The sequence below is a fragment of the Entelurus aequoreus genome, linkage group LG12 (genome assembly GCF_033978785.1).
Source record: "Entelurus aequoreus isolate RoL-2023_Sb linkage group LG12, RoL_Eaeq_v1.1, whole genome shotgun sequence".
Lineage (NCBI taxonomy): Eukaryota > Metazoa > Chordata > Actinopteri > Syngnathiformes > Syngnathidae > Entelurus > Entelurus aequoreus.
Genome location: NC_084742.1, coordinates 24,871,950 through 24,890,951, shown reverse-complemented (window position 1 = coordinate 24,890,951; position 19,002 = coordinate 24,871,950). Strand labels below are relative to the sequence as shown.

The 19,002-nt window shown below is 38.3% G+C and overlaps 1 protein-coding gene across 50 annotated transcripts in view; it reads right to left on the bottom strand.

Annotated features, from left to right (window-relative positions):
- Positions 1-1,242: 1,242 nt before the first annotated feature.
- LOC133661813 (receptor-type tyrosine-protein phosphatase delta-like) overlaps positions 1,243-19,002 on the bottom strand; it is a 660,250-nt gene continuing 642,490 nt past the window's right edge. For all 50 annotated transcript variants that reach the window (XM_062065281.1, XM_062065286.1, XM_062065292.1 and 47 more), the window contains 7 exons: positions 13,665-13,950; positions 10,749-10,927; positions 10,551-10,677; positions 8,427-8,552; positions 8,199-8,353; positions 4,726-4,861; positions 1,243-4,569 (listed from right to left, as the gene is read on the bottom strand). In XM_062065281.1, coding sequence (XP_061921265.1) covers positions 4,501-4,569; positions 4,726-4,861; positions 8,199-8,353; positions 8,427-8,552; positions 10,551-10,677; positions 10,749-10,927; positions 13,665-13,950 — 1,078 coding nt within the window. In that variant the 3' untranslated portion in view covers positions 1,243-4,500. The remainder of the gene's footprint in view (positions 4,570-4,725; positions 4,862-8,198; positions 8,354-8,426; positions 8,553-10,550; positions 10,678-10,748; positions 10,928-13,664; positions 13,951-19,002) is intronic.

The following is a 19,002-nucleotide window of genomic DNA, read 5'->3' as shown; positions in this document are numbered from 1 at the left end:
GAATCTGTGACTAGCGTTGTTGAGGTTATTAAACGAACAGCCTGGGGGGGTGAGGGGGCGTGGCCTGAAGGAGGTAAACAAATGAAACTGGCGGTGCATACCACAGACATTTTTTAATAGAATTTATTTATAAACAAACGTGACTTTTTTGTCAGCATAGAACTGATTTTTCATACAGACTTTTTCCCCGACCAATGTGACCTAAGTAAGAAAATAAAAAGCACTCCTTTCATTCAACATCAAAACAAATGAAAAATAAACAGTTTACAACTAATCAGAGGTAATTTATGAACTTTTGAACAAGCTGTTTTTTTTGTTTTAGTTTTTACAATTTCATGACGTCATTGTCAGTCTATGCATCCAGACGAGAGATAGATAGATAGATAGATAAAGAGAGAGATCAGAGAAGACAACGTTTATTTCCGGTAATGACACTCCAAGCTTCAATGGCCACAAGAACATATGATCGCTGGGCGAGGGAAGGGTGGATGAAGGAGGAGGGGGGGTGGGGGGGGTCAGGTTTGTAGAATTTTCCCAAGTCATCTGCTGGTTGGCATCAGAATGGATGCTCTTTTTTAATTTTATTATTCGTCTTTTTCTCAAGATAAGTGTTATTTACATACACTCATACACTCAAAGTGATGTGTTGTGTCATGGATGGCTTCAAGTGGTTTTCTATTCTTGGGTTTAGAATCAATAGGGCAGTGCATAGTACAAAGATAGGGAAAAGTGCAAATCTTCCTATTGTCGGCCCATCCTGCCATGTTTTATAACCATGCAACAATAAAGCAAGAGCTTAATTAACAGCACTTTTATGTATGGAAAATAACAAAAAAACATGAGATAATTGCTCATGTTGACAAGGGAAATAAAACCCTGGAATGCACATCCAAAAAGTTGTCACAAAGCGGTTGAAAAAGATGCTAACGATTTAAAATAAAGTAAAGGGCCGTTGTTTTTTGTCAAGATTTTCCAGAAGGGATTTTTGGTAGCATTTCATTTGCTACTCATTTCTATCACTTTTACCTTCGAATAATTATGAAAGAAATAAAGGTTTATCAATGGCGTTAAATGCCTGCAAAATATTGTTTGTCCTGGTTTATTGTTAATTCCCTTAATTTCACCAATTTTCTGTTTGGTGTTGAAAAATGTTTTCTGAAATTCAAGATAGTGCCCATTATGTCATTCACATTCACAGCATTAAGGATCAGATTTCAATGTATTGGTTTAAAAAGTGGGATGAACCATTTTTTTTTTTGGTGGAGATTAAAATTTTACAGCACAAATCCGATTCAATATTTAAGCTTGTTTACGGATTGTTTTCCAAAATTAAATGACCACTCTGTATGCTAAATAAAAAAAGAATCAAGCACAATTAACAACACTGAATAATTTAAACTACCAGGTTTCCATAAATAACATACCGTATTTTCCGGATTATAGAGCGCACCGGTATTTAAACCACACCCATTAAATTAGAAATAAATATTTTTGCAGATATTATCCATGCCTATTAGCCGCAGATATATACCGGTATGAAAGATTTTGGAAATTATTATTTACATACCTTAATTGTTTCCAAACTGTGCCTGTAACACGGCAGTAAAACGGTTGATCAAACAAAACAGAAGTCATTGTCATGGACCCAATAGCTGCAAAGGCGCGCTTTCTATTGTGACATTTAGGTGCGTCTGCAAAACTCTTCGTGAATTTACGAAACTGAAACAAAATAAAAAAATGCAATTGTAGAAAATAATACTAACACTTGTGGACGTGTTAGCAAATTCGCTAATGCTAATGACGTTAGCTTGATTATATTAGCTTGATAGCATGTACAAAGGTGCATGAAAACACCCCTACAGAGATCACATGGGACGGTTTAGTGTGTATGAATTTAGTTATATTGTAAAACTTAAACATTGTTGAAGTGATGAAGGAAGAATCCTTTCGAGCAGAAACGCTATTGACGGTTATACTTCCGGTCCAAGAAGTATACCCAGGAAATACATTTTCGACCGTCAGCAAAAATAAATCCTTCAATTAGCGGCACTGTTTTATCAACTGCAGGGTTCAAAGCTTGGGGAAAAAGTAGCGCCCTAAAGTCTGGAAAATACGGTATATTACATTTCCAGCTTGAACTACACTTCACTGATCAAACAAGACACATTTTTATTGACAAGCACAGATATTTACTGGTTGTTTGTGTTGTTCCTCTCTCATTTCAACTACTTTTGCATGCACAAAGTCAATAAATATGTTAAAAAATGTAAGCTAGCTTGCGGCTTTCTCTCTGAAAACAGAGTGTTGCACAACTGTTACTGATGTGAAGTGCAAATCTAAATTGAACGCTAGTTACGTATGCGCCACAATTTGTGTTTGTCCTCCCTCATTTGGACCACATTTAATCTGTAGAAAAATATGTTTTGAAAAACAAATGGCCGCCATACAATATAAACAACTTAAACATAATTAATGACATTGAATAATTTAACTACTTTGTATGTCGCCACATTTACGACAAACAAACGTATAAAATGTGAAGATTCGACAATAACTTATTAGTGAAAAAAGGGTATTTGCACTTTTTTTTAAATCAATATTGCCAAGAAGTGATATTTGGGACAAGAGTGAACATAAAAGGGACAAATCTGATCTGGAGTTCCAGGATTATCTCACAAAAAACAAGATGACCGGCCCCAGCATTCATAAACGACATAATATAATCAACATAAGCACCATTGACAATACATTTGACTGTCTCAAATCTCAACTGAATTTGTGCTGCCATGTTTGTAATGATGCGAGAAATTTCAAGATCGGACTTTAATTTACTGGTCATATTTTTGGTCAAGATTGCGACAAAGTGACATTTAAATACACATCTGATGGGAAATTTAGGATAGCTTATTTTGCAAAGAACAAGATGGCTTATATAATTGACATTAGCACCGTTAATGACAAATCTAACTTGTCTTATAGACTAATGAGCAGGTGTACAAAACTTTAAGACCGTATCTTAATTTATTATTCAAAAACAAGGCATTACAGTACAGACTTTTATTTTGGTTAAGATTGCAAAGAAGTGGTGAATCTGGTCTAAAATGTAAGCAAGCTTGTATAATGCTGGCAAAAAAAACAGATGGCTGCCCTCGACAAGCGTGCATGAAATACCGAAATCTGACTTTTATTTATTTGATTAAAAAAGGAGAATGACGCTCATTTTTGTGGGGGTTTTTCTACCCTCAATTCGACTTTTATACTTAGGTTTTGGGGTTTATCTATCGTAAAAAAATCGCAGCACTGCTAACGACGTGAAATACAATTTGAAATACCTTGCCAGTATGAAATGTCAAGATTTTAAACACTGTTTAATCATTTTAAGTATTTTTAACAAAACTTGGACTTACTCAGCCACGGTAAGGCCACTGAAAAGGAAAATATAAGCCTTTAAAATGTTACTTGCATATATAATCGGGTGTGACATAGTGGAATACTGCTGTAAATAAACATGTGCATATATATTTAATATACATAATTACACTGAATGACTACTTAAAAGATGAAATGATATAAAAACAGGCATTAATATATAAGGCACTCTAAATGCACAATGGCAAAAAAAACAGATGGGTTTAATAAATAAAGATCCTATTGGATGGGCTGCGGACTGAATATTTATTGCACAAGAAATAATACAAGTTTCTTCCAAACCGATGTGCATTCCAGTGAAAAATATCACTTTCGTATAATTCGTCTGTAGAATAATATATATTTCTATATCATGTACATCTGTATATCTTTTCCCGACTCGTCCCGACATGGAAGAACTAAGATAATCGATAGCAGCAGCTTCATACTTTGCTCATCCCTGTTGATTCCACAAAGCCCGGGATTTATTGTGTGGGAGGTGACAAACGTTGAAAACAATATTTGTTTACGCTCAATTCTTGATGCACTCAGTGCTACAACCCAAAGTTAATCTGCATTAAAAAAAAAAAAAAATTCAGAGTGTAAAAAAAAAATCATACTGTATAATAAAGTACTAAAAAATTAATAATCGTACTTATTTCGTAAAGCCCCTCGCCAAACTGTAGATGAACACTGAGACAGGAAGAGGGCGTACTTGGATTTATTACTACTGAACGTCCGTCCGATGTTATTCTTTACAATGTCCTCCGATGTCTCTCCTTGTTTTTTTTTTTTTTTGTTTGTTTGTTTTTTTTACTCCCAAATAAATCCTTGAAGCAAAAGGATGCTTCAATGGTCCATCACTTGGTGGAGTTCATACTTGGTCCTTTGCTTTTTTTTTTTGACGTTTTTCATAGTTTTCTTTCTTCTTGACGGCACACTTTATGAGTTGTTAGCAAGGAGTTTGTACGTTCTCAAGCAGTTCATTTATGGCTCAGAAGAGAGGCGCAACTGGGTTTTTTTCTCCTTCTCCTTCTCCTTGCCACATTTTCCCTCGAAATGTTGGGCAGGGGGAGCGGCGGGGGGATCTTTTTACGTTGCATAGTGATCAAAGCTTCCCAAGTACTCTAATCCCGCTCGGTAGCAGAACTGGTATTGATCCTGGAAACACAGAAAATAAGAATTATTTTTTTTATCCCGTTCCGGGATCATGGAGTGGATGCTTGGAATTTGCGACGAAACCTGGTCGTTCTAAGGATGGATTACCGGATCGCATGCAGTGGAATCTACAGAGTCCCTATTCTCGAGCACACGTACCTCCGTTTGCACCATGGCCGGCCTTTGCGTCCGCAACATCTTCACCGTCTGAAAGATGTCGACGACGCCCTCGTATCTCATTCGCTCCAAGGCAATGCTGAGGGTGATGAAAACGCCGGTTCGACCGACGCCGGCGCTGTACGATGGAGGGGAGGGGACAAAGAGGAGATAGAGGTCAGGGGGAAGAGTGGTTCTCTCCCCAGATAATATAGTTTCCTTTCATGGTCATTTTGATCTCCTTACATTCCTCAAAGTACTGTACTATTGTCTGGTGACTGCAGCATTATGTTGGCACAATACAGTCGCTACATGCTGTATCTCCAGGTGGGTTGTAACGCCCTACAAACTTACAGCAGGGAAGGGATTCCTATGGCGCCATTCCTGGCTGGATCTCATGTGAGAGGAAGGCGTGGGGTTAATCGTTTTGCAATGCAGTCTGCTAAAAATGATGGAAAGCGTCACTCTACGTAACAACTGACGCTGTGGTCTAAGTTAGAATTACCACAAAAAAACATTTGAAGATATTCAACACTCTACTGCCGTCTGGCTGCTAAAGTAGATAGTGCACCCCCCAAATTTGTCACGTTTCATGTGTCAGGTGAATCCCCTTCTTACTGTAACTAACTTTCATTTATAAATCGTCATTTTTCGAAAGAAGAAACACCCCTTTTATTCTGCTATATTGAGTTTCATAACGGTCGCTAGATTTTTTCATGTTATAATATTTATTTCTACTCTATTCAACACTGTTTGCAAAGACATATTCATTTGGATATGTAGCGATATTTCTCAAACGCGGCCAGGCGGTCACATGACCACGCTCAAAGTACACACTGTGAAAAGTGACATAACGTCAACTCTTTCATGTTTACTGACAAACTAGGTAAAACAGCAGCTACTGTATATCATTTGCTGTCGTCCGTGTCAGTAGAAATGTTCACATGTCCACTTCCAACTAGAGAAAACCTGTTATGGTAAGTTGTAGGTGTTTTTTTATGTTTCAGATGCGTGCATATGCTAAAAATAGCCCTTTTATAACATCATGCAGTAAGTGACTATGAAATGTGCATATTTTGAAGTACATGCTGTAGTAGTGTCTCTCTTTCACACACACACTCACACACAAACTATGGCTGTGCAAGTACCATTAAAAAGTAAATCAGAAATGATTCATCAGTTGAGTATTTTTTTTTTTTACCAAATGATGATCCAGAACCTTATATTATTGAGCCAAAGCACAAGGAGGATGAGCAATAAGTTTTAGAAGCCCAGTGTTAAACGGATGCAACTTTATTGTAACACTATACGATCAGCAGCTTTGTGCTAAACATACAAACTAACCATAATAAAAGATACACTTACTGTATCATTTCCTCTCTCGCTGGGATGCCAACCAACGGAAAGCTCACATAACCCCGTTTAGATGCAGAATCAATCACAATCCTCACGAAGTGTTAATAAACGCTGCAGTAACTAACGTCTTTTTCACCATCTTGGGGGATGAGAAAGTCGACCAGTCTCTCGGTCCATGGCCACATTTGTCTACTACCAGGTGAGGGATGCATGAATTTAATGTAGAATCTACTTTTAGCAAGTTTAAGACAAAGCAGAAGCAGTCGCTGGCTCAGTGTGTAAAGAACAGCAGCGCAAGCTAGCATTAGCTCACTGCTCTCAATGCGCCGCTAAAGTAGACTGTCTGCGTTGGCGCTTATAATAACAATATCACTCATATTTGGTTCATTTTCAGGTCGCGACATGTAAATGGAATATTGTCGGCGGTTTTTAGATGTTTTAGAGCAGGGGTGTCCAAACTTTTTACACTGAGCAAGCGGGGGCCATTTTGATATTTTTTTATTTTAAAAACCAATACAATATATGTTTAAAAAATATACATTAAGGCCTCCACTCAGGCTTGATCCCGGGGACCCCAAAGGGTTTTGGTCCAAAAAATATTTAAAATGTGTCATTATTCAGTATTATTATCTCTAGATCAACATTAGGTCTATCTGTCAATATAACGTTTTTAAAGACTTAAGTCGTATGCTCTTTTTGTCAAAGAAAACCCTGTTTTTTTATGGAAAAAACACAAAATATGCAATATTTTCACCCAATAAAATTTTTAAGAGGAATATTTCAGATTATATAATAATTGGAGCCTTAAAAAGGTCAATAACTCATAACACCCTTGATTTTAATTCATTATTATTTTTTGAGCAATGACACTTAAAAACAAATCAAACAAAAATTATTGGGGAACCAAAAGGGTCCTACTCATTAAAGTGTTAAAAAATAAATTATACATTTTTTTTACTGTTTACTTTTAACACAATAATCTCGAGATCAACTTCAGATCTATCCGTCAATTTTACATTGTATTGTTGTTTATGTTTTTTGTTTGTTCGTTTTAGGCCCTTCTTTAAAAAAAAAAAAAAAAAAGCTCAATTTTTTATATGGCAAACACAAAATATGTAACATTTTCCCCAAAAAATATCTCAAAGTGCAATATTTAATGTGACGTAATTGGAGCCTTGGATAGGTCAATAATTCATAATAACATTGATTTTGATTCATTATTATTTTTTAAAGAAAGAAACAGCCTGCATGGCAGCTTTGTGTTATTAGAGTAAACATTGCAACATTTTCTTGTTACATTTCACCTGTTTGCTCTTTCATACCACTTTTTATGTTTTAAATTTTTTTAATCGTATTTTAAAATGGGCCGTGGGGCCAATAAAAATGACCTGCGGGCCGCAAATGGCCCCCGGGCCGCACTTTGGACATCCCTGTCTTAGAGGGTATAATGGGCGCAATGGAAGACCCTTGATCTGTTGACTCAATTGTTAGCTATTTATTTACAATTTTGCATGCATAAAAAAAGCCAAGCCTATGTGTCTTACATAAGGATTGTGAAAGATAAACAGTACATATCTTTAAAATGTGTGCGTATTTCCAGTATGACTGATCTGATAAAATGGTCAGACTGCAGAAGCGGTGCTCCAGTGACATAGAATCTACGGAAATTGCCGAAGATATTCGGAACGGACTATTCAAAACGGCCGACTGAATCAGTGTCATTTTGTGATGTTTAGATGGTATTTTCACATACTTTACGGATTGTAAATACAATTTGATATGGTTAAATGAATACAACAAAACACAATACAAGTACATGAAGTCCATTTGTTTTTCCACTCTATAGGTACTTTAATGCCAAGCACATTTCCTACAAAATGTATTTGCTCAGCAGACTGACAAGATCCTTACTGTCTTTACACCAAGTTTGGAGACCATCAGATAAATACCGGCTGGACTTATTTGGGTTTTCTTATTCGACATTTTTTTAGTCCTGGAGCCAGATGCTTTAGCAAGTCAAAAGTCCTGTCAGAAGTGGTATACTAAAAATCAGGAGTTTTGGTGCTAATTAGTGAGTTCTGTAGGTCCACAAGGAACACATAGAAGTGGCGTTCACTTACCTACAATGGACTGAAATAGGCCCATCTTGGCCAAACTGCTCTTTAGTTTTATGTACTTGGCCGATGAAGTCGATAAAGCCCTCTCCGGATTTTGGCACTCCTTGCTCGGGCCAGTCTGTGAACTGGAACTGCCGCACCGTTCGTGACTGGCCGTCCTGAGAAAATGTTGATCAGCAACGTAATATGAGATGGACGTGAGTCATCATCGTTCAATAAACGACTACTTACCCTTGCATCGGTCACTTTAAACTCCCTAAGGATGTATTGTGGCATGTTGTACTCGGCCATAGGGTCCACCACAAAGTACTGGTACCGAGCTGACCTCTCTGCGGGCCAATACTGGTGGCATTTTTCCTAAAGGAGACAAGCACTGTTATTCAAACTGCGTCTTGTGTTGTGCGATATAGACGATATACGATACAAATGATATACATTTGGTCGTAGAACTTTCAATAATATCGTTATATCGTGATAATGCATGTTGATGACATATTCTAGCTGTGTCCCGCAAATTTAACAGCGACAAGCAAACGGCCGCGTCTTCAATGCAATGTAGCGTCCTTGTTAGCGAGCTAGCTGCTAACGCTTCCTCACAGTGTAGAGCCACTTCTAAGTCACTAATCCTTGCTTCCATGGCGGCAAATATAGTACATTTCTTGAACAAATACCCAGAACCCCTTGCAGCACTAACTCTTCCGGGACGCTACAATATATATCACCCGCTCAACAACTTTTCCTTCCCTCTCCCTTTTCGCGCCTGCTTTTGCTTCGTTGTCATGTCTTGTCTTAACTTTCTTGGAGCCTCTTTTTGCATTGCTCTTCAAATGTTAAACAATGGAATTGATCAACTAGCCTCTCGAAATTGAAAGTGACAAGATCTTCTCGACCATAAACTTGGGTTTGGGGGAACTTGCTTGCCCTGACGGAATGGTTGTTGCTAGACACAAGACGGACTCGTGGGAGAAATGGAGTGCCGCGTGCCTGCCGATTCTTTCAATCGGGACAATTGAAGACATCTACCTATTAGAAACCATGATAACAGGGCATCTGCTGATTGGAGTAAGTGTTGCCTTGATGTATCGACAAATTCTGAAGATGCTAACAGCTGTTCAAGTACCCCAAAGCTGCCACAAACTACTGAAGAATGGGTAGAGCTATGGGCACTCAGAGTTTTGTGGTTTCTGGACTAAATCAGAAACTGGATAACATCTTGGGGAAGCTTTCCCCTCTGCGAAGCGAGATTGGGATCAAATTGAGAGCCAGAATGGACAACTACAGTGAAAAGTCTAAATTTGTTCTCGCTCACAAAAACGCAGACTAATCTGGATTGTTTTCCCTGACCTGGCAAGGTCATTGCTATGACACTCCTCCAGAGGTCAGGGCAGAGAAGAAGCTCCAAATTCCTTCCCCGTCCATCATGGACACACACATCGTTTTTTTGTTGAATTTTGTTGGACTGAGTGGCTATGCACCAAGGCAGAGGAACAGAGCGACTCTTCAGGCTTAAACACAAGCCTGAAGATTTTGTATGTCCTAATATATACACCTAATATATACACTACCGTTCAAAAGTTTGGGGTCACATTGAAATGTCCTTATTTTTGAAGGAAAAGCACTGTACTTTTCAATGAAGATAACTTTAAACTAGTCTTAACTTTAAAGAAATACACTCTATACATTGCTAATGTGGTAAATGACTATTCTAGCTGCAAATGTCTGGTTTTTGGTGCAATATCTGCTAGAGGCCCATTTCCAGAAACTATCACTCCAGTGTTCTAATGGTACAATGTGTTTGCTCATTGGCTCAGAAGGCTAATTGATGATTAGAAAACCCTTGTGCAATCATGTTCACACATCTGAAAACAGTCTAGCTCGTTACAGAAGCTACACAACTGACCTTCCTTTGAGCAGATTGAGTTTCTGGAGCATCACATTTGTGGGGTCAATTAAACGCTCAAAATGGCCAGAAAAAGAGAACTTTCATCTGAAACTCGACAGTCTATTCTTGTTCTTAGAAATGAAGGCTATTCCACAAAATTGTTTGGGTGACCCCAAACTTTTGAACGGTAGTGTATGTGATTTGCTCAAGGTTTATTTTCCCCAAGGTAAAAAGCAAATGGGGGGCTTTTTTCTTCCTTCTCCCTCCATGTTTACCTTTTTCCTACCTTTTTTTCAAGGGAGCGCCCTTGTGGAGACCCATCAGTCTTCCTGTTCTGTCTACCATGTAAACTGTATAACTGTATGTCTGGGTTTGTACTAAAAACTAAATGGTGTTGTACTTTTTAAGTGCAATGACAATAAAGTTCCATTCCATTCCTATTCCTAGTTCCTAGGATTTCTTAGAATACATACCCTGCCCATTTCTCTGAGCTTGGTTAGCATGACAACAATCGTGGAGTTGTGCTCCCACAGCATTCTCCAGAAGTCTTCTGTGGTTTCTGCCAAGGGGCCCTGGGTGGCAATGTAGGCTTTCTGTTGCCTGTAAGGACCAGCATGGGATTAGCATGGTAAAACAGCAAAGACATGTACAGTAGTTGACAAAGTGTTTACCTGTAGCCATCAATGAAACTAGCATTGATGTAGTCGGAGCCCTCCACGCCTCGAATGGGCTGGAGACACACTCTCGTGGACTCGTATGGCATTATGTTGACAAGGCGGTTCTTGAACTTGTTGCACGGTAGGTTGGCACTGATGAATCGCGAAGTGTGGGCTTTAGTGTTTGCTAAGCGCTGCATTGGAACACAGAAGCAGGACAGTCATACAAGGAACATTATATGCACTTTTATGGTTATATATACAATTACTGATACGTACAAAAGCAGGAGCACAGAAGGGACAAAACTAAGAAAAGGTAGAAGGTCAGGTCTTTAAAACAGAGGAATATTCAGTCGTTATGCACCTGGACTAGATAAAACCAAGGGCCTTGACACGAGCTGGGAACATGCGAATTGACAAAAATGATGCTAAAACACGCTAAAGACAGTTGATGAGCGATTACAAACCTCGTTTCCATATGAGTTGGGAAATTGTGTTAGATGTAAATATAAACGGAATACGATGATTTGCAAATCATTTTCAACCCATATTCAGTTGAATATGCTACAAAGACAACATATTTGATGTTCGAACTGATAAACATTTTTTTTTTTGCAAATAATCATTAACTTTAGAATTTGATGCCAGCAACACGTGACAAAGAAGTTGGGAAAGGTGGCAATAAATACTGATAAAGTTGAGGAATGCTCATCAAACACTTATTTGGAACATCCCACAGGTGAACAGGCAAATTGGGAACAGGTGGGTGCCATGATTGGGTATAAAAGTAGATTCCATGAAATGCTCAGTCATTCACAAACAAGGATGGGGCGAGGGTCACCATTTGTCAACAAATGCGTGAGCAAATTGTTGAACAGTTTAAGAAAATCCTTTCTCAACCAGCTATTGCAAGGAATTTAGGGATTTCACCATCTACGGTCCGTAATATCATCATCTGAGCTCATCTAAGATGGACTGATACAAAGTGGAAAAGTGTTCTGTGGTCTGACGAGTCCACATTTCAAATTGTTTTTGGAAACTGTGGACGTCGTGTCCTCCGGACCAAAGAGGAAAAGAACCATCCGGATTGTTATAGGCGCAAAGTTGAAAAGCCAGCATCTGTGATGGTATGGGGGTGTATTAGTGCCCAAGACATGGGTAACTTACACACCTGTGAAGGCACCATTAATGCTGAAAGGTACATACAGGTTTTGGAGCAACATATGTTGCCATCCAAGCAACGTTACCATGGACGCCCCTGCTTATTTCAGCAAGACAATGCCAAGCCACGTGTTACATCAACGTGGCTTCATAGTAAAAGAGTGCGGGTACTAGACTGGCCTGCCTGTAGTCCAGACCTGTCTCCCATTGAAAATATGTGGCGCATTACGAAGCCTAAAATACCACAACAGAGACCCCCGGACTGTTGAACAACTTAAGCTGTACATCAAGCAAGAATGGGAAAGAATTCCACCTGAGAAGCTTAAAAAATGTGTCTCCTCAGTTCCCAAACGTTTACTGAGTGTTGTTAAAAGGAAAGGCCATGTAACACAGTGGTGAACATGCCCTTTCCCAACTACTTTGGCACGTGTTGCAGCCATGGAAATTCCAAGTTAATTATTATTTGCAAAAAATAAATAAAGTTTATGAGTTTGAACATCAAATATATTGTCTTTGTAGTGCATTCAATTGAATATGGGTTGAAAATGATTTGCAAATCATTGTATTCCGTTTATATTTACATCTAACACAATTTCCCAACTCATATGGAAACGGTGTTTGTAGATGAGAGGTGTCAAACTAATTTTAGCTCAAGAGCCGCATGGAGGAAAATCTGTGCACACGCGGGCCAGTTTATTAAAATCATGGCATTAAAACTAAAAAATAAAGACAACTTCGGATTGTTTTCTTTGTCTTACTTTGGCCAAAAATAGAACTAACATATTCTGAAAATATTACAGTAAAAATATAGAAAAAAATCCCGGCAGTGGTACAGTTTAGATCCATGAAGGAAAGAAGAAAGTGAATGAATGTTTATAACTGAATAAAAATGTGTTTTCTTTTGTATTCTTTTTTAAATGAATTAAGTAACGTTTATGACAACCTTTTTCCAAAACACAATATAGAATGTGAGATATAACAGGATAATGCATACATTTATCATTTGTTTTCAAAATGGTTACAAAAAAGTGGGACCACAAACATTTACTGTGGGACCCCCTTTTTATGACTTGATGGGGTCCCTACCCCATTTTGAAAATTCCTAGCGCCATCACTGATGGAGTATTGGTGCGTGCAATACTGCAGCAGGCGGCTGTGGCCTGTGGGCCGGTCCTAATACTAATCAAATATCATCCGGGGGCCATAGATAATTCAGTCTTGACTTCGACATCCCTGGATTAGATAGATATAACTGCCACAGAAACGGACTTTGCTTTGTCCCACGGCCTTAACACAAGCTGGAAATGTGCTACCATTTAAAGAGGGCCCAAATGTTGAATGTTGGTTTCTCCCAGAGACCCCAACAACATTGATAGAAACTAATGCTAGCAAAAATAAATACTGCTTGATGATTATTAAGGTTGGGTTTTTGTAGTTTAAAACCCTTAGAATTTTGACCAATTATGGGACTACACCGAAAGGATTTTTTTCATTAAACACGCAAACACTTTCAATTTGTGCAAAGCTAATGCATGTTTTTAGGGTGAAGTAGCATTAGTGTTAGCGTGATCTTGTTACATTACAACAAGTACCATCAGAACTTTGCGGGCCAATAAAAAGGAAATGGTCCCTGTGCCAATCTTTAGACATCTCAGCCATAATACTAATCATTGGACTCCATGGAACCAGAAGCATTTCCTAAATGTCTAAAACTGGACCATTGACAAGAAACCTTGAATCTACAATAACCAAAACTGGTTCACATCCCACCTTGAACTCTAGTTCCATGCCGGTTACATTCTCCCCGCCCTCTATCTGTGTCAGTTTCTGAATGTAGGCGAAGAGGTTCCTGGCGGGCACTTCAGTGGTGCCGCAGTTGACGGCCTCCTGCAGCGCGTCGTGGATGAAAACGTACTGGTCCTCGGTCTGCACCATGTAGTTCCGCTGGGCGCGCATCAGCGTCACGTGGCCGTAAATGTCCGCCGTCTTCTCATGCTTGATGCGCTCCATCATGGCGTCAATGACGATGAAGCAACCCGTGCGACCCACGCCGGCACTGCCAAAGTAGAGAGAAAAGACTTGAAATGTGAGACTTGAAAATGTTCCTCGCCAAGGAACTGAACATTTGGGTTCAAGAGTGATTATATTTGAAGTGGCACATCCGCCCCCACCCCCCCCACTGGACCCCACCTGCACTCCCCGAGACATCACTTCAGATCTTAGGAGAAAATGCCTCTGCAACGAATGTGGACGTCGGACACTAAAACACAAAGACTTCAAATATCTAACACACATCTGACTTTCAGGTTGTTGCAATCTATATTTCTAAATTCTGCAAACTGAAATAAAGCAAAAAAGATAAGAGCAATAAGAGGGAACGGAACACACACAAATCGAAACAAGACTTACGATGTTGGACTCATTTTCTTACTCAGATATAAGACGACCCACATTGTAAGATGACCCCAAACACAATATTTGCCATCTTTTTCAAGACCCGCCTATTGTAAAAAAAATGATCTTTAACTTAAATTTAAGGGCAAAAAAGGCAATTTAACAACTTATTTGATTAACCTTAATATAAAATGACCATGAATATAAGACATATGCCAAATTTAAGGTATATATATATATATATATATATATATATATATATATATATATATATATATATATATATATATATATATATAACTGATTGTACCATGACCTAAAACGTGACATAATCCTCAAAACCTGTTTGAGAAAATACGTAAAATATCTATTTTTTGACACATTTTTATTGAGTCATAAGACTATCCTGGATATGATAGATAGATAGATAGATAGATAGATAGATAGATAGATAGATAGATAGATAGATAGATAGATAGATAGATAGATAGATAGATAGATAGATAGATAGTACTTTATTGATTCCTTCAAGAGAGTTCCCTCAGGAAAATTTAAATTCCAGCAGCAGTGTACAGAAATGAGACAAGCCCTTCTTTTTAAATGCCTGTTTTTAGGAAATCCAAGCTTGAATAAAGGACAAAATTATTGCAGGCTATTTACAAAAATATAAGACAACTGTAATTTAAAGGCCTAATGAAATGAATTTTTAAAAATTTCAACGGGAATAGCAAATCCATTCTATGTGTCATACTTGATCATTTTGCGATATTGCCATATTTTTGCTGAAAGGATTTAGTAGAGAAAATCGACGATAAAGTTCGCAACTTTTGCTCGCTGATAAAAAAAAGCCTTGCCTGTACCGGAAGTAGCGTGACGTCACAAGCGGTAGTGCTGCTCACAATTCCCCGTTGTTTACAATGGAGCGAGAGAGATTCGGACCGAGAAAGTGACGATAACCCCATTAATTTGAGCGAGGATGAAAGATTCGTAGATGAGGAACGTTACAGTGAAGGACTTGAGAGGCAGTGATGGACGTATCTTTTTTCGCTCTGACCGTAACTTAGGTACAAGCTGGCTCATTGGATTCCACACTCTCTCCTTTTTCTATTGTGTATCACAGATTTGTATTTTAAACCATCTCAGATACTATATCCTCTTGAAAATGAGAGTCGAGAACGCGAAATGGACATTCACAGTGACTGAACATGTAAATACACGATTAATAATTCAGCTTTGCGAAGCTAAAAAAATAGAAGCTAACCTAGCTACGTAGCCAACGTGATAGCAGCAGTCTCAAATGCAGATAGAAACTAAATTAAAAAAAAACCTGACTGGATGGATAGACAGAAGATCAATAATACTATTAAACCATGAACATGTAAATACACGATTAATAATATTCCGCTTGGCGAAGCTAAAAAAACAGAAGCTAACCTAGCTGCGTAGCCAACGCGATAGCATAGCAGTCTCAAATGCAAATAGAAACTAAATTAAAAAAAACCCTGACTGGATGGATAGACAGAAGATCAATAATACTATTAAACAATGAACATGTAAATACACGATTAATAATATTCCGCTTGGCGAAGCTAAAAAAACAGAAGCTAACCTAGCTGCGTAGCTAACTTAGATGCTGCGGCGGGCGTTGTACGCTTTTGACGACACCCCGGCCGCCATCAGAGTCGGCAAGAAACATATATTTCCCCAAAGTAACGTACGTCACATGCACATATCGACACGCACGTACGGGCAAGCGATCAAATGTTTGGAATCCAAAGCTAGACTCACCGTAGTGCGTCTGTTATCCTGCTCAAAACACAACACAACCTCCTGGTGTTGGTGTTGCTGTAGTCCGCCGCACCACCGATCGCACCTACAACTTTCTTATTTGCAGTCTCCATTGTCCATTAAACAAATTGCTCAATCGCTTTATTAACAAGCGGTAACTGGTTGTAGTTCAAAAAGTAACGCACACACATACACGAGCTGCTGTTAGCCAAAAGTCACGCTCACACACACTCAAGTCCTCCGCCAACTCACTCGCGCATGCGTGTTCCCCAAACCCTTAAAGACACAGTACACTAATGCAAATATCACAGATATTACAGTATTGTACTTAGCCGCTAAGACACCGATCGATCCCACCTACAACGTTCTTCTTTGCAGTCTCCATTGTTCGTTAAACAAATTGCAAAAGATTCACCAACACAGATGTCCAGAATACTGTGGAATTTTGTCGAAGAAAACAAGAGGCTTTTCTATCGGGTCCGATGGGGTCCAACCACTTCCGTTGCTTTTGTGACATCACGCGCATAAATCATATCCAAAGGAGTTTTACAACCGGAAGTGTGGCGGGAATTTTAAAATTGCACTTTATAAGTTAACCCGGCTGTATTGGCATGTGTTGCAATGTTAAGATTTCATCATTGATATATAAACTATCAGACTGCGTGGTTGGTAGTAGTGGGTTTCAGTAGGCCTTTAAACCTGACTCTGAACATAAGACATCAAGAGACCTATATTTTTCTCTTTTTCAGGACACATTTTTGCAAAAAAACGAAACAAAAAACAAGACAAAAATATTTTTACTGACCCAACTATATAAGACCTCTTTTCAAAAACGTGTGTATGACACATTTTAATGAAAGCCCTGAATATAAAGACAACATTCACCAGTGGATTTAAGTGACGATAAGTGATGTGCGCCCCTTTTGGAGTAGGTGTGTATGTATAACTATACGTCCAGAAACATAGGACAAGCTCTCTTTTTCAAGACCTGCATGTGTGAGTGACCGGAAAAAAAATTTCTGAACAATTTTCTCACAGCCTATTTGTTTATATGTATACATCTACACGCAACAAATGCAAGACTTTTAGACCTTATTTTTCAAGGAAATAATGTTTTATATCCAGGTCAATACAGGAAAAAAACACTCGGAGGAACTGTTTAAAATGTTTTAATTGTTGAACATTTAACCCACAAATGCTCAAAATACATACTGTATTAACCCGCACGTAAGACACCGCTGAATATAATACGATCCGCCCTTTTTTTTCGATGGGGATAGGTTGCTTGGTTGGTCCTATCTGTTCATTTGCATCTCTAGAACCCAAGCATATAAAATGACAGGTTTTTTCAGATTGTTTGCTAGGTTAAAATACCGTCTTATATTTAGGTCTATTTGATCATTTATTTATTTAAATCCCCTGTGTCGACTTCTGGAAGTCAATATCGATTCATTAGTTTACATGCTTGCGAGGCGTGTTTGCTCTGGAACCTTCCGTCTTCTGTTTTTCCATTTGCTTGGGAAAAACAGCGGCGCCTCGGGTGGGAGAAAAGTCGATTGCCAAAGGGGCCAAGCGTGACTAATGAGCCATGCGGCGGCCCACGAATGGAAACAAAGACGGGAGTCACTGGTTTTAACAAATGAGCTCATGATCGCTGTAAGAAAATGGCTGACGAAAGACGATGGAGGAAGACGAATGGTTTGCATTGCCTCCAGATGCAATCCGTGGAATACATTAGGCAAATTTGTTCTTAAACATCAAAGCTGCGGATGCCGGGAACACGTGTAATATTCTTTTATTAACAAAAAAGCCATCAGCACGCTTTGGCAGCTAGCTCATTGGCAGCGACAGGCTAACGCGCTAATGACCTGACACTGTGGCTTTTTGCAGCCAGTCAGACCAGCTGCTTTTTGGACGTTGACACACATTAAGTGTCAGACTAATGTGCTTTCTACAAGTCGACGGAACAGAAGGAGGAGGGAGGTTAGGGAGAGCAATGCACTGTAAAAATACAGCTGCATGCAAGATAACACATGCAGAGCAGCCAAAGCAATTACATACATATTGTTAGCAAATCTCCAAGCTGTCAACTAACTTGTCAAACATAGCGGGGTGTGCAGACGAATAAACGTTCAGTATGTATAAACACCAGTAAAAGGCAGTTAGGGCCAGCAGAGCTTTCTCTGCAGGCCTAAGCACTAACATAAGAAGCGTTGAACTACATTTACAACAGAAACTTGTGCATTTATTTCATAATATTTTTTTATTTATTCCAAACTGACTATTATTTTCATTTTGTAGCTTCTAAGTGCTGCTATGTCAATGTAATCTGCACAGAGCCTGCAGAATCAGGGGGCGGATGTCACTTAAACTACTCGCAATGGGGCTTTTTCTTTAACCAATCATATCTCAGATTCACCTCAGAGCACAATGACATTAGCATTTTTTTTTAGAGATGGGACTTTTTATATATATATATATATATATATATATATATATATATATATATATATATATATATATATATATATATATATATATATATATATATATATATATATATATATATATATATATTTTTTTTTTTAAAAGTCGTTCCTTTGTGAGAGCGGTTTAAAAGACTAGCTCGTAATTATAGTTATTTAAAAAAATCTAAGAAACAATCACTAGTATCTGTTATATGATAACAAAAACATCAGAATCATAGAATTTGCACAAATATTACTCGGTTGGTGGGAATTATTCTGAAATATTGGCTATAATTTTATTTTTTGTTGTGTTTTCATTGTACACATTCCATAAGGCGGTGCCATATTTTCATGCTTTGGCAGTGACATCACTAATTTGAATTTTCCCTCATCTAAAAAATGTGTAGCATTTTAACAATATAGAAAAAAACACAGAAATAATAGGTAAGAACCAAATG